The sequence below is a fragment of the Ictalurus punctatus genome, chromosome 2 (assembly GCF_001660625.3).
Source record: "Ictalurus punctatus breed USDA103 chromosome 2, Coco_2.0, whole genome shotgun sequence".
Taxonomy (NCBI): Eukaryota; Metazoa; Chordata; class Actinopteri; order Siluriformes; family Ictaluridae; genus Ictalurus; species Ictalurus punctatus.
This window is the reverse complement of record NC_030417.2, coordinates 37,650,330-37,666,596: the sequence shown is the minus strand read 5'-3', so window position 1 is coordinate 37,666,596 and position 16,267 is coordinate 37,650,330. Positions and strand designations below refer to the sequence as shown.

The 16,267-nt window shown below is 44.9% G+C and overlaps 2 protein-coding genes across 3 annotated transcripts in view; both read left to right on the top strand.

The window, feature by feature from the left end:
• Positions 1-471, top strand: part of pyya (peptide YYa) — a 10,491-nt gene extending 10,020 nt beyond the window's left edge. For both annotated transcript variants that reach the window (XM_017487598.3, XM_017487590.3), the window contains exon 4: positions 204-471. In XM_017487598.3, the coding sequence (XP_017343087.1) occupies positions 204-228 (25 nt within the window). In that variant the 3' untranslated portion in view covers positions 229-471. The remainder of the gene's footprint in view (positions 1-203) is intronic.
• A 1,947-nt stretch (positions 472-2,418) lies between these two features.
• Positions 2,419-13,105, top strand: mpp2a (MAGUK p55 scaffold protein 2a). Its single transcript, XM_017487446.3, has 13 exons — positions 2,419-2,473; positions 6,300-6,347; positions 6,629-6,726; positions 6,821-6,973; positions 7,098-7,247; positions 7,453-7,680; positions 8,409-8,540; positions 8,777-8,879; positions 9,147-9,215; positions 9,577-9,738; positions 9,935-10,137; positions 10,248-10,376; positions 11,741-13,105. Exons 2-13 carry the CDS (start codon positions 6,317-6,319, stop codon positions 11,915-11,917), a joined length of 1,635 nt encoding a protein of 544 aa, XP_017342935.1. The 5' UTR covers positions 2,419-2,473; positions 6,300-6,316; the 3' UTR covers positions 11,918-13,105.
• The last annotated feature ends 3,162 nt before the right edge of the window (positions 13,106-16,267 follow it).

Genomic DNA, 16,267 nt, shown 5'->3' with positions numbered 1-16,267 from the left:
TGATATAAAAAAAATTTTAAAGAACATATATTAAAATTCTTATGTGAACAATAATGTTAGATAAAATACTGAACATTAATATTGTACCGGATGTGTATTATTCATGAAGAATTGATGCATGTAATTGTCGAGCCTCACTGTTCCTGGAGATATGGAGGCGGTAATAACCATACGGACGTCCCGTCCTGTCTCGTGTTTTTCAGGTACGACGAGTCGTACATGTGGTGATGCTCGCTGCCGCCCCCTTGTCAGTCCCCTGGACGCCGTCCGGCCTTCGTTCTTCTTCCTCTTCTTCTTCTTCTTCTTCTTCTTCTTCTTCCTCCTCGTCCACGTTTCTCTCCATCAGCATATCAAACTGTACATAATTTATTACTAGCCAGAGAAACCGTGTCTCTGGAAACGTCACTGTGTCTTACGGAGGATTCTGTTTGTACATATTAATGACTGTGATTAAAGGTTCACATCAAGATACGTGAAGTCTGACGCGCTCGTGAAAATGTTTGCACCCCCTTAAGTTTTACGTTTGGAAAAAAATGGCGTGGGTTTAAGGGAGCTTTCCGACTGAAATACAGAAATATCTGATCGAATGACAGTTTATCAGTCGGGTACATGTGACGGTACTGGGAATTAGTATTGGTGTAACAAAGATGGACAAAATATGCCAATAACAACATGCCAAAGCGAATACTAGAGGAGAACAATCACAAACACAAGCAGTACAAACATTACAGATAATACAGTTTCAATGGATGGCCTTTGGACCATATTCATTTCATTTAAAAACAATAATAAATAGATTTAACCGTGTGCCTCGAAAACGCTTAAACTGACTGATGCTTTCTGGAACTTTGTCCTGAACTTTGTTTTGAAAGCTCCTGGGTTTATTCCAGGGTCAGGTGTACTCATACGGACATAATATCTCCCACATCTGTACACGTGTGTGTGTCATTTGGACCGACTTCCAAATGCCTCGTCAGTAAGCACGCATACAGTTCACTACATATAGACATACAGAACCCCTATGTAGTGCACTTCTACACACAGAACTCAGCCTGAATACTCAATACGACTAGATACTCAGCTTTTACTCAATAACTAGTCTTTTCTTCTTTACACATGTGATCGCACGCTACAGGGATCCTCTGCGGGTCTCCTTGGGGAACCCGTCATATATTTACATCCGTACAAATAAAGCAAACTATACAAATAACCCGATAAACACAAAGACAGGAAAAAGAATCTCGGTGAGAAGAATCGATGTCTTTGCATTTTGTACGTTTTACGTATCATAGCAGCAATCGTACCTCAAAATCTCCACTAATCTAATCTTTTAAAAATCGAAGGTGTTTCTCCAAAAATGATAACGTATACTACGATATAGACACGATTTATAGACAATAGACATGTGAATTATGCGTCATTAATGAAACTGTAAATATGTCAAGGATTTATTATATATTATCGTGTATACGTTATTTATAACGAGTATCGTTAGGAATATAGCGGGGGAGGGGGGGGTTGTTTGGGTTTTTTTTTTTTTTCCCAAAAGACCAAAATGAATATTTTCAAATTATTCTATTGAGACAATCGAATAAAGTACATATCAATATAAACGTTAATAACATTAAGCCAATTTAAAACTAGTGTTTATCGTAAAATGAGATTATCATGACGTTACACTACTAAATCTACACGTACGATCACACTACAACAGACGTTTATAGGACGTTTTCGAGTAAATTTAGAGATAAAACTGTATGTTATATGTAAATGATGTATTATTTATTGTCCGTGTATATACATGTAATTATATGCATGATCTATAATAAATATTAAACATTAATGGCATTAACTAACTAATAAAAACATAAAGTAAATGAAGAGATAATATATCATCACAACTACATTTACTATATTATATATGTGTGTGTGTTAATATTTATGAATAATATAATTATAAATAAGGGGGAAAGGACAAAATATATGAATATATGAAAAAAAATTATTATGTATTATATGAAAACACTACATAAAATATATAGTTTTACAACTTTACATAATACTATTTATACTAATGAATTAAGCATGAATAATGAAATTAATAATCATGAATATATTTAGATATAATTATATATGTCTGTTTGTTTTTAAAAACTGTTGATATTAATGATATACGTATACAGTAGAAATACGAACAAAATAGGCATGAAGATATTGAAATTCTATAAAGAAAGATCCTTCTGAATAACTCATGAATATTCAGTGTCATTAAATCGGCGTGGTGTTCATTTAAAGCGGTGTGAGAGGTTTTTAATGCAGCCGGTGGGCCCCACCGTGCGCTCAGCCTGACGTTGCCGCTTTAAGACCATCGTGTGGATCTGAACGGTCGCGAGCGCATCACGGAGCAAGACAACACAAGCACGCACGCGCGCACTCACTCACGCTCGCGGATCCAGACGCCACGTACAGACAGGTAGAGTTTGTGCGTTTCTTTCTTTCTTTCTTGCTTTCTTTCTTTCTTTCATCTTTTTTATAACGCGGTTTATGTGTGTTTGTGTGAAAACGTGGCGCGCGGATGGTGTAGCGGTTGCCATGGTAGCGTGTTTTCCCCCCGCTGTAGTGCTGTTGTTCCTCGGGTCCTTGTTTATCGTGTTTGTGTGCGCGCGTGCCGTCTGCTCGAGCATCTCAGGTCTCCGTGCTTTTGTTCTTCTTTACAGAAAGAGAGAGAGAGAGACAGACAGAAACATGGGACAGGAAATGAAATTTTAAAAAATGCGTCCATTCCTGATTATATTAGCATATAATTAATTATTCTGATTCATTATTCATGATAACGTTATGTACGTGACATGTCTGTGTGTGTGTGTGTGTGTGTGTGTGTGTGTGTATTATATAATAAAACAATATTTTCATGCATTTTCTATATTATACACAATACAGACCTATACTGCTGTAAATTAGGATCCTGTTTTATCCAGGTATCATGGTAAAAACATGTACTATTGCTAAATCTTTTGTTAGAGGGCTCATTTGCATATTATGTAAGGAAGATGATCCATGTAGTGCTGCTGTGGGGGAAATAATCATTAAGTGACAGGGTGGTGTAACGTCCTCACATTGCCACCACTAACGATGGTTTATTTATTAAAGAAAGACGTGTACGTGTTTTTGTTTTTTTTTTTTTTTTTTTTTTTTTTATCTGTTTATAGGTACATTACTTTTTGTGGAATGGAATGCCCGTGAAACAAGAGTTCCCTTTACCACATCGGTTATAGCAGCTATAAACAGTCGGGGGGGGGTTTCTCTTTTTTTCCTCTCTCGATGTGAGTAAGAGAAAAAACCACAGCTTGTCATGGAAACTTAAAGCTGCGGCTTTTACCTCTGACTGTTACAAAGCGCTGACACTGGAGACTCCTTCCGTAAACGGTCACCGTATCGACGATTACACGCGTTTACGTGCAGTCCCTGGGAACCAGCTGTCACTTTAGAAACCGTAACGTATCGGGACGGGCGCGTGAGCGTAAAACCCGCGATGGGATTCGCGGCCGCACTACTGTCAGAGCCGCTCTTAGAGAAAACTCATCGACACCTGACAGCTGACCAATCAGATTCGAGAGCGGTGGCGTGAAGTATTTCACCGCATCGGTATTGTGTAAAGCCCGGGATCACGATAACGAATAACAGGTGATGTATTATAGGTTTTAATTAACGTCAAGAGTGTGGATCCTCGAGTTTTCGATCAGACCTCATTTGCATATCGTCCGCAGTCAGTGTCCAGTAAAACGGCTTCGTTGGACGGCTCATTTGCATGTTATTGCGGTCTGTGATTTGCATAGTGGAGTATGACAAAATACAACTTTAAATTCATTTTGTGTGTCTCGGTCATCAGGAAAGTGTGTGTGTGTGTGTGTGTGTGTGTTCTGTCACGTACGTCCGTGATGATTCATGGTTATTAATGAGGTTTACATTTTCTCACTCCAGCACACGCCACTTACTGCCGCTGAGGTCGAATATCAGGAGGGCGATTAGCATGAAAATACGACAGGACGATGAACTGGGACACGCCTTCACGGAGCACAAGGCCATTGTGTGTGTGTGTGTGTGTGTGTGTGTGTGTGTTAGGGGGGTGGCAGATGGGGTGAGGTGTCCCGGGCCCCAAGGAGCAGATGGAGATCATGGAGATTGAGTGTGACGGCCACGGTGTAGCATTTATCAGAAGTGCCTGAACGTTCTATTTATTATACAACTTAATCGCAGTACATCGATTTATCCGTCTGTCCGTTCATCCATCCAACCTTTTATTCATCCGTTTATCTCGCCAACCCTTCCATCAATTCATCCATTCGTTTATTTATCCATATATCAATCTATCTAGCCAAACCATGAATCAATTCATCCATCTATCCATTCGTTTATTTATCCATTTAACTATTTATCAAGACGATCGATCCAACAATTTATCTATCTATCCCTTTATCCATCCATCCATCCATCCACCGCACACGATTTCTGGAATTCGCTTTGAACCGATCACCGCCGTCCGATCTGGCGCGCCCCGATGACATCACTGGTTAACCTAGAATCCTCGCACGTTCTTCAGTCGTCCCTCTGTGAGAACCCTAAATGTTTCCCTTAGCTATTCGAAATTGAAACTAGAACCTTTCTTTTTTTTTTTTTCTTTTCTTTCAGAAGCCTAACCGATACAAAACAAAACCCTATTAAAGAACCCCCGAAGACCGAACCGTCTGTCCTTCGTCCATCAACCTCTCCATCCGTGTGTCTACCAACCGCTCGCCTACGTATCCATCTCTCTGCTTATCTGTTTATAGAATTCCAGACGTTTTGGCAGCAGCACGAATGATTTGTTTTTAGAAGCAGTCGAATAAGACGTGACCCGAGGTGACCGGCGTTTCTCCTGTTTCTCCGAAGGAATATAACAGGAGTCTTGTTGACATTATTTATTAGGGCTAGCCCCCTTTTTTTCCGTAGAGGAACCCTCTGAGTATCAAACCCCCCCCCCATCCCCCCGTCGGGAGCCGTGCTCGTAGACACGCTCGGGAACCGGAGCGAATCCATTTGGCAGCGACGGTACAGAGCCTCTCTGCTGCTCACGTCGGCCCGTTTCTGAAAATATCCGCAGCTCGGTCTCGCTCACTCGCTTCCGGTAAGCGCTGCGTTCCGGGCAGGGTCGGAGCGGGACGGGAGTCTGTCCCGGGAACGCTGGGTGGGAGGTGTTCATACACCCTGGATGGGACGCCGGTCGTCACCATCTGCGTTTCGTTACGTCGATATTTATATCTCCAGGACTGCCATGACCCAGTTTAATACGAGTTCCTGCTTGAAAGGGTTTCAAGCTGGATCTTCTGCACGAGTCATGTTTCTGAACAGCTTTGGTGTTTCATTCTGCTGTTCGAGGCGTGTGAGCGCAAGGGATTAGTGCGCAGAAAACGCGCCCGATGGTACGGTCGTCGCTTAAATCGAAGAGCTATATCAGGATAAGTCAGATAGAACTTCTGGCGTCCTAGTGACTAACTCAAAGTCGGGGGAAATGACCCGGCTAGCCTTTTAACCAGTTAACCAGCGCTAGGATTAACCCGAACGCTACAGTACGGATAGAGCAGTCAGGCGCGTGGGAGTTAGCACCGTTCCCACCTTCCGACCGAGAAGAGGTGTGAAGCGAGACCTTTTTTTTTCCGAGGCCGACACACACACGCCGTGCGTCTGAGGACGTCCAGGTTTAAAACGGGACTTTTGGGGACTGGATAACTTTCATCGCGTACTTCCGTTCGAAATAAAGATGGGACGAGGAAGCCGGACACGGCTCCATGCTCATGCTAGGCAGAAAGAAAAAAAAAGGAAAGGAAGAGAAATACAATAAATCGTTCCACTCTAGTGTATATTAAAGCTTCCTGAAGTCCACAGGGTGAGCGTTCGGACGGGAACGGAGTCCCCAGAACCGCAGCTCCGTCACGCTCCGGTCCGACGCGGGGTAATGTGTATATATCACAGATGTATCGGCTGATGAAGGCTATTTTTCATGCTGCGGGCCGTCGAAGGGATAGTTTAAAAACATCCGATGATTAGGGCGGATTATATCCATCCTGTCAATCAAAAGAGGGCGGGAAAACACATGGATCTGGTGCTGTGTGTAAAGATGGTGTCTGTTGTGTGGAATGATGACAGAACTGCAGTTTGTAACCTCTGCACTATTATATATCACCAGTCTGATGTCCGCTGATAAATAAAGCGTTAACCATTTTCTCTCTCTTTTTTTTGTCTCTCTCTTTCTCCGTCTCCAGTTCAGAGTAGAGTCATCATGCCCGTGGCCGCCGCTCGCACGGAGCCCGGTAAGTCCTCGGCGAGTAAGAACGAGTAAGCGCCGCTGCATCACTGCCTCTAGATAAAGACAAATCGTCCCACTGCACCGCTATCAGCAGGCGGTCAAGTGGCATTATGGGTAATATCGGAAACCGCTAAAGGGAGCATAGACCAACATGTATTGATTTTAGATATTGAACATTGAATAACATTTGTATCAGGTATTTTACTGTTTACTGGTACTTTAATGTTTGTTTGTTTTTTTTTAATTATTCTTTATTATTCACCCGACGTCTCTTTCTCTGCGTAGCTCTGTCGCAGGTGGACGTCCTGAGTGACAGCACCAGCTCCGCCACTGCCAATGACCTGGACCTCATCTTCCTCAAAGGCATCATGGAAAGTCCCGTGGTGAGTTTGCTTAACAAAAACGCGCACTCGGACACGATAACGTAGCAGCTAGCGTTGTCGGCGCGTGTCTGAGGAACGTCGGTCTGTTCCGCAGAATGCCGAGAGTCCGGAGGAACCTCGTCTCGAGGCGGTGGGGGACAAAAACATGGAGCTGCTGCAGGACATCCTGAGGGACCTGAGTCCGATCACGCATCGCAGTAACACGGCCGCCGAGCTCTCGAACATCCTCACCCAACCACATTTCCAGGTACGCATCCGACGCGAACACACACACACACACACACACACACACACACACACACACGCGCGCGCTTCTAAAATTACACAATACACATTCTTTTTTTTTTTTGATGTGTTTGTGTGTTTTGTAGTCTCTCCTGGAGACCCACGACTCGGTGGCGTCCAAGACGTGCGAGACTCCTCCGCCGAGCCCACAGGCGTCCGTGGAGCCGAACCTGCCGCCGGTCCCCGCTGACGCCGTGCGCATGGTGGGCATCCGCAAAGTGTCCGGGGAACACTTGGTACGTTTCCCACGCCGATCTTTCCGCGCACGACAAGGTTACACAAAGAATTACACAAAGTATTTTTATGAGAATGTTCTTGTTCAAACTGATAAACGAATCCAAGGTGACCATGAAGCAGGTGAACACACCTGGGTAACAGACCAGTGACGGAACAGGGGGCGGAGGCATGATATGTTACTTGTCGAAACCCCTCCCTGTCCAGGGCGTGACGTTTCGGATCGAGAACGGAGAGCTGGTGATCGCGCGGATCCTGCACGGCGGGATGATCGATCAGCAGGGTCTCCTCCACGTAGGGGACATCATAAAGGAAGTGAACGGTCAGGACGTAGGGGAAGACCCACGCGTTCTCCAGGAGATGCTGCAGGAGGCCAGCGGCAGCATCGTGCTCAAAGTCCTCCCGAGCTACCAGGAGCCTCATCCTCCCCGACAGGTAGCAATACGGAGTTCACGTCTCTGATTTGATATCGCTTATTCGTATTTTTACCCATAATGCATGATGTCGAGTATAGCGCGTATTACTATTTTGCAAGTATATCGTGCATCTCGTGCTCATCAGCTTACGTTTCGATCTATTTCATCGATTTTTTTTAACTAACGGGATTTTTTTTCCGACAGGAACCTTTTGATGTCGTTCAGCTCTTTCAGTTTAAAAACATACACGGCATACGACGGAGTAAAAATTTAAATCACGGCATTACTCCGTACGTCGACGCAGGATCCGAGCGCGTCCGGTTTCCGGGCGTGACTCGCGATCCGAGACGAACACCCCCGAGTTGACTTCTCAGTTGCGGTGGCATTCGATGTCGCGAAAGACGCGTTCCCCGTTTCCGCTGTTGAGAAAGAACGGTTCGCGAAAGTTGTGCGGAAATAGTAACAATAGCGCCATCTAGTGCAAATAATGTTTTCTTTAAATATCCTTAATTTAGAAGAACTGTCGTGTGCAGTGTATATTTGCTACAGACGGTGTTGTTACTATTTTCCATTCTAATAAATATTTTTTAAAAACTTTATCGATACAGTTTTCATCATTTTTTTTTTTTTTTTTTGCAACGGTAAGAACAACAACAAGAAAGAAATCCTAATGGAGAATCGTGCGTACGTGTATGACGACAGTACGGGACAGTAATGTAAATCTCCTCCGGTCCTCCCCTCTCGCAGGTCTTTGTGAAGTGCCATTTTGATTACGACCCGGCCAACGACAACCTGATCCCCTGTAAGGAAGCCGGACTGCAGTTCAGCAGCGGGGACGTTCTGCAGATCGTCAACCAGGAGGACGTCAACTGGTGGCAGGTACGACTAGCAAGACGAGAAGGACCGCAATCACGTTCACGACGTTGTTCCACGACGTTAACCGTACCTTTAAAAAAAATAAATAAATAAATAAAAACCTGCTGTGGTATAAGAGGAATAATTCCACTCCATCGCACCACCCCGTCTTTGATTACTTTGCGATACTGAGTGTTTTCTTCCTTACTTACCCAATATGTCTATTTCATTACTCATGAAGTTGACCGTCACTGTTTCAGGCTCGACGGGTTCAGGGAGGAAGTGCCGGACTCATCCCCAGTCAGCTGCTGGAGGAGAAGAGGAAAGCTTTTGTCAAAAGAGATGTGGAGCTCCCACCAGCAGGTAGCGCTGTTCCTGCACTGTAATATCCAAACAACAATGTTGTTCATACTGACACGCATCATCGTCAGCAAGCACAGAATCATATGTATTTTCATATACATAAGTGGGTCACCGTCGCAAGGCCCGCTACTGTATATTCTCCGGATTCCGTGCTGTCGTTAAAATAACCGCTCCGATATCGGGTTGATCTACAGAGTCCGAAAATGTATTATCGTTTACAAACGAAGACGCATTTGGGAGCTAACAGGGGGCGCTGCTGCGTTTCAGGTACACTGTGTAGCGGGATCGGCGGGAAGAAGAAGAAGAAAATGATGTATCTGACCACCAAGAACGCAGGTTTGTGCTCCAAACATTTCATCTTAGTGTCACATGGACCACCGACTAGAGCGTTTAAGGCCTCTGCAAGTATGAGACAGCGATTTGAATATTATATGAATATGTATGAAGTAAAGCTCTAGCCCCACCCCTTTTACAATACAATACACTATATATATATTTATTTTATTTATTTTTTTATTTGGCATTGACTAATTAGGCAATTATCCAGTCCAAGTGCTGGATTAAGGTTATGGGATTCGCTCGTAACGATAGTTAGTGGTCTTCACTAGACCCTTCAGCATTCTTCCGTTCTTGGCGATTGTTAGCTGGGGCGTGTTTCGATCGGAGTGCACTTCCCCTCTCGTCTCGTCTCATTCAGATTTCGACATGCACGAGCTGATGATCTATGAGGAGGTGGCCCGGGTTCCTCCGTTCAAGAGGAAAACGCTGGTTCTGATCGGAGCTCATGGAGTCGGGCGGCGCAGTCTAAAGAACAAGCTTCTGGTTTCTGATCCTCAGCTGTTCGGAACTACGATTCCCTGTGAGTACAAGCTGCGTTACTGTTTATAGTGTGCGACTCATTACAGCATCAGATATTAGTCCTATATTACTCTTTCAACAGTCTGGTTGAAACCTTGATTTATTTTCCTCCACTAGGGGGCGGTTTGGGGACTAAATATCTCTATACGAGACTATGTGCAAGCCGAGAATAAATGTTTGATCGCTTGATCCTGCAGACACTTCCAGGAAGCCTAAATCAGACGAGAGGGAGAACAGGATGTACGCGTTCACGACCAGAAGCAAAATGGAGGCTGACATCAAAGCAGGCCGTTACCTGGAGCACGGCGAATACGACGGAAACCTGTACGGTACCAAGATCGACTCCATCCACGAGGTAGCCGAGGCAGGACGTCTCTGCATCCTGGACGTCCACCCGCAGGTGAGATTAGGAATAATCGCAAGCCTACCATTGTTTTTATTCCTAATGACGGATAATGCAATGATGTATATGAATAAGATGTGAACTTGATTGCGTACGTGTTTGTCTAGGCGCTGAAGATCTTGAGGACATCAGAGTTCCTGCCTTACGTAGTTTTCATCGATGCTCCAGAGTTTGAGGTGCTGAAATCCATGAACAGAGCGGGCATCGAGGCTGGAGTGGTCAGCAAAGAGCTAACGGTGCGAGCCTCAGTCCTGTTTCACGATGCTTTAGCATTTTATTTAAGGCCAAAAGATATCCCCGTATAATAACAATAACATTAACCCCCACAATCCAACCCCTAACCCCCACACTCCAACCCCTAACCCCCACACTCCAACCCCTAACCCCCACACTCCAACCCCTAACCCAAACTCCAACCCCTAACTCCCACACTCCAACCCCAAAACCCTAACCCCCACACTCCAACCCCAAAACCTTAACCCCCACACTCCAACCCCAAAACCCTAACCCCCACACTCCAACCCCTAACCCCCAAACTCCAACCCCAAAACCCTAACCTCCACACACCAACCCCTAACCCCCACACTCCAACCCCAAAACCTTAACCCCCACACACCAACCCCTAACTCCCACACTCCAACCCCAAAACCCTAACCCCCACACACCAACCCCAAAACCCTAACCCCCACACACCAACCCCAAAACCCTAACCCCCACACACCAACCCCTAACTCCCACACTCCAACCCCAAAACCCTAACCCCCACACTCCAACCCCAAAACCTTAACCCCCACACACCAACCCCTAACTCCCACACTCCAACCCCAAAACCCTAACCCCCACACACCAACCCCAAAACCCTAACCCCCACACACCAACCCCAAAACCCTAACCCCCACACACCAACCCCTAACTCCCACACTCCAACCCCAAAACCCTAACCCCCACACACCAACCCTTAGACCCCCACACTCCAACCCCTAACCCCCACACTCCAACCCCTAACCCCCACACACCAACCCCAAAACCCTAACCCCCACACACCAACCCTTAGACCCCCACACTCCAACCCCTAACCCCCACACTCCAACCCCTAACCCCCACACACCAACCCCAAAACCCCAACCCCCACACACCAACCCCAAAACCCCAACCCCCACACACCAACCCCTAACTCCCACACTCCAACCCCAAAACCCTAACCCCCACACACCAACCCTTAGACCCCCACACTCCAACCCCTAACCCCCACACTCCAACCCCTAACCCCCACACACCAACCCCAAAACCCCAACCCCCACACACCAACCCCAAAACCCCAACCCCCACACACCAACCCCTAACTCCCACACTCCAACCCCAAAACCCTAACCCCCACACACCAACCCTTAGTCCCCCAAAGCCTAACCCCCACACTCCACCCCCTAACCCCCACACTCCACCCCCTAGTGGTTGGTTTTGAGTACTGGTAGTAACTGATTCACCAGACGTTGACATATACATAGTTGGCACTTGGACGTTCTGTGATTTCACGTCTAAAAACCTCAAATGTCAACACCCTGACACATCTCCCGTTCCATTTTATCCGTCTTATTGGCAGGATGCTGAGTTGAACAGGATACTGGACGAGAGCTGGAGGATTAAGAGGGCGTACGGACACTACTTTGACCTGTCCGTCGTAAACGACAGCCTGGACGGGACGTACAGCAGTCTGAAGGATGCCTTAAAGAAGCTGAGTGGGGTTCAGCAGTGGGTTCCGGTTAGCTGGGTGTTTTAGAAAACTGTCCTCATTCATGAACTCCAACCCTCATGCTTTCTTTTTATCGACTTCACACGGACGCTTATTTATTTATTTATCTATCTATCTAGCGATCAGTGATAAACCCGAGCGAGAGTGTGTTTTGTAGCTTCTCCCCGCCCTTCTCGCACATCGCCGTACAGTTACAGCGGTCACGGCGAAACGCGGTTTCTGAGTGGCAAGCGTTTCTGCTAAAAAAAAAAACTAATTTAAAAAAAAGGCTGCGTCTCAAATCGCACATCAAATAACACTACTGTTTACATCACGTATTTTTAACAAGAAGAGAAATTTAACTCCACCTAGGACGAGTCTGAGTCTAATCACCAATATTGTAGATTACTATAGCGTTAATAAGCGTTAATAAGCAGTAATAAGCATTAGGTGGCAGTATGTGATTTGAGACACGGAAGTTACGAGTATTTAATATAACTGCACTATTATGGCACCGCTTTAAAAATCACTGGCCCAGCAGCCACGAGCAAATAACAGCGAAGCCAGTCGTTACTCAAGTCGTTTCAGCAAACAAGCAAAAAAATCCATCCAAGATGGACTCTAAACTCCGCCTCTGAAGAGCTCAATGAAGAGCACAACCTGTCCGTTTCATACTTCCTGAAACGTCCTGCTCCTCAAACACGCCCGTCCCTGATCACGAAGACCAACTCTGCTGTCGGCGGCTGAACTTCTAGAAGCTAAACGCTTCGAACAAAAGCAAAAAACGATGTCACTGGACGGACAAACAGCGACCTCTAGCTCGCGTGATCAGATTAGACAGAAAAGCGTAGGGTGGCTGATTGGCCTACGTTTCAAATCGAATATAAAGTTAACGCTATTAAATTGAGGTCTTGTCAAAAGGTATATTTTTGACCAGGAAGTACGTTTATATACGTGGCTATTCTGGTCTACACAGTGAGGAGTAATCGGCGCCCGGGCTCGCCCGAGTTCACACGCCCAGGTGCGGATGTGACCGTCGTATATAAAACAAGCCAAAAATAACCAGGACCAAATCATTAAGGACCAAATGTTTTACACCAGTTCTTGGTGGTGGACTCGCACGTAAAGACACGTACCGTAGTCTCGCTTTCAGAAAAATCACATCCGTTTCACACGTGATGACGTGAACGTCTGTGTGTGTATATATATATGAATATGGAATATATATATATATATATATATATATATATATATATATATATATATATCCTATGAGTATATGAATATGATATAGGGGTATATATAAAAATATTTATATATATATATATATATATATATATATAATATATATATATATATATATATATATATATATATATATATATATATATAATATATATAATGTGTGTGTGTGTATGTATATATATATATGAATATGGAATAAATATATATATATATATATATATATATATATATATATATATATATATATATATATATATATATCCTATGAGTATATGAATATGATATAGGGGTATATATAAAAATATTCATATATATATATATATATAATGTGTGTGTGTGTGTATACACATATATCATATTCATACATATACACGTGAAGTTGTGACTTTTCTGTAGGGGTCAGTATTGAGGTAAAAACCAGATTCAATCCTCACGTCACTGTTTTTATAATAAAATGATTTCAGCCTGTAATATCGACCGAGGCGATAGTTAATACCCTGGCGTTTTTTTTTTTCCTACCAAATTCTATTTTATTACATTTCGTGTGTGCTCTCTTAAACTTTGCTCGTCACGCACGTCCACACCGTAGTAGTACAGGATCCGATTTGTAGTTTTCACGCCGTGGAAGGCTTGTGTTTAAATCCCACATTAGATCTTCTATTGTCGCGTTACAGAAGCAGTATATACCGTACAGCGGCTTGACCAGAAACCTGCGTAGTGACGGCGGCGTCGCTCGTTCCGTGCTGATGACGGGCACGTAGATGAGTGACGGAGAATACAGAGTAAGCACGCCATCTGTGAAGTGTTTCCTCGCTGCATGCGTTTACGTGGTATTAAATCCTCCACTGCTTTGCTTCAAAACAACAAAATAGATGTGTCGTCATCTGCTCTACGGTGATCCGCATGCTGAACATCGACTCGCCTTCATTCATGCGAGTTGTAAACGTTGATACCGGCAGCTATTATTTACGAAGAGTGTAAATATACTAATGAGGAAATTAAATGAAGCTCAGTGTGTTTGTTCTTTGGGGGGGTTTTTTTTCTACATGATGTAGCTACAGTGGGTTTGCAAGGGTTTGCATTTGTCCTGTTCTGCTTGTGATACGTTTTTCTGAAATAAATGTCTGAAACAAAATGTCTCGTCGGGTCTGGATTAAATACATCGCGGTCAGCGCGCTTGCCTCGCACCTCCAGGGTCGCGGGTTCGAATCCCGCCTCCTCCTTATTTGCACTGAGTGTGTGTGGGGGTTTCATTAGCGTACTCTGGTTTCCTCGCCCATTCCCAGTGTAGACACACTGTGGACGATTTCCAAAATGTGAATCGTTCCAGATCGGCACCCCATCCAGGGTGTCCCCCGCCTCGTACCCCCGGGACAGGCTCCAGACCCCGTGTCGGATCAGCGCTACGGAAAACGGATGGAAGGATGGATTCCCGTAAGCTCCGGTTTGTAATTGGGAGGCAGAATTTAAAGCGCGATCTGCTTGACCTTTGGTACGTATATGCAAGCCTGCAAATGAATCAAAAAGATATAATCTAGAATTTCTGTGCGTGGTCTGTGTATGTTTAGGCTTCACTTCCTGGTTTGGTTGGGAAACGTCTGGGCTGTCGGAAAATTCCCGGAATCCTGACTCGCGATTCGTAGGTTGGAGATTGAAATGAATGCGTTTTCCCGGTCGGAAGTGGGAGTGGTGTTTTTCCACACATGGCTGACGGATGAATCACTATCCTGCAAACAACTGGAACACGGCGGGGGGAAAAACCATGGACCTTGATCGACAATTGAGGTTCCTACTAGTGAAGGGCCTCAAAGATAAAACGTAAAGAAGCTAGCGTTTGAGCCCGAGCGTGACACTGTGATAAAGTGTATTTCCAACGCTTTTATCTCCAGAGCGCTGTGAACACTAATCACGCTGAACTTTGCCTCCGGTTCCTCCAGGCTTTTATACCAGATACAGTAAAGATTTTATAGCAGATAAACAGTCAAGCTGATACGCCGGTGAAGCTGACTTACCCTGTGACGATTAGACACGGCTACACCGTGTACTCACGGGTGTAACTCGAGTCATATGACTTTGCGATAATCGCTGTTCGCCTTATATCGGTCAATGTTTAACACGTTTAACGTGTTCCCGGAACGGATGCGCGCGTGGAAAGTTCCGCCGAGGCTTTTTACGAGACGGAGACGCACGTCGTCCGGTCGAGTTGAACTGCGATGCCGTCGTTTAGACCCTCACGTGGTCACGATGGGACCTAGAAAGCTGGAGGAATGTACCGTTTTAAGGAAAGAAAAAAAACGAAGTCGTTTTTGAATTCGATGGCGGCGACGTGTCGAAAAAGTTGGGACGGGCCATCTTCTTTTAACGACAGTCCGTATGTGTCTGGGAACTGAGGACACTGAGTTGCTGGAGTTTTGGGAGACGGAAGGTTGTCCCGTTCGAGCTGATCAACAGTCCTGGGTCTTCTTTGTCAGAGTTTTTATTTCATGATGCGCCGAATGTTTTTAATTGGTGAAAGGATTAGAGGAAGACTCTTCTACTACGAAGCCACGATGTTGTAATAGATGTGGTTTAGCATTGTCTTGCTGAAATACGCAAGACATTTCCTGAAAATGACGTCGTCTGGATAGAAGCACGTGTTGCTGTAAAACCTGTATATACCTTTCAGCATTGATGGGGCCGTTCCAGATGTGCAAGCTGGCCATTCCATAGGCGCTAATGCATCCCCATATCACCGGACATGCAGGCTTTTAAACTGAGCGCTGATAAAAAGCCAGATGGTCCCTCTCCTCTTTAGTCCTCTTTAGTTTAGAGGACGTGGCGTCTATGGATTCCAAAAAGAATTTCAAGTGGTGGGCAGTGGAGGCTTAACGGTTAAGGCTCTGGGTTACTGATCAGAAGATTAGGGGTTCCAACCCCAGAACTAGCAATCTGCCACTGTTGGGCCCTTAATCATGACTCCCCCTGCTCTCTGACCCAAGCTTCCTGACATGCTGGTGTATACAAAGAAAAGAATTTCACTGTACATATGTATATGTGACCAATAAAGAATCATTATCATTAAATTTGATTCGTCTGGCCACAGAACAGTTTTCCCCTTCGCCTCGGTCCATTTTAAATGAGCTTTGTCCCGGAGAAGACGGCGGCGTTTCCGGA

Excerpts from the sequence above, each read along its gene's own strand:
- mpp2a (XM_017487446.3), top strand. The coding sequence starts at position 6,317 with ATGCCCGTGGCCGCCGCTCGCACGGAGCCCG. Across the intron at positions 7,681-8,408 it reads AGCCTCATCCTCCCCGACAG|GTCTTTGTGAAGTGCCATTT; the intron begins GTAGCAATACGG and ends CCCCTCTCGCAG. Across the intron at positions 10,138-10,247 it reads TCCTGGACGTCCACCCGCAG|GCGCTGAAGATCTTGAGGAC; the intron begins GTGAGATTAGGA and ends GTGTTTGTCTAG.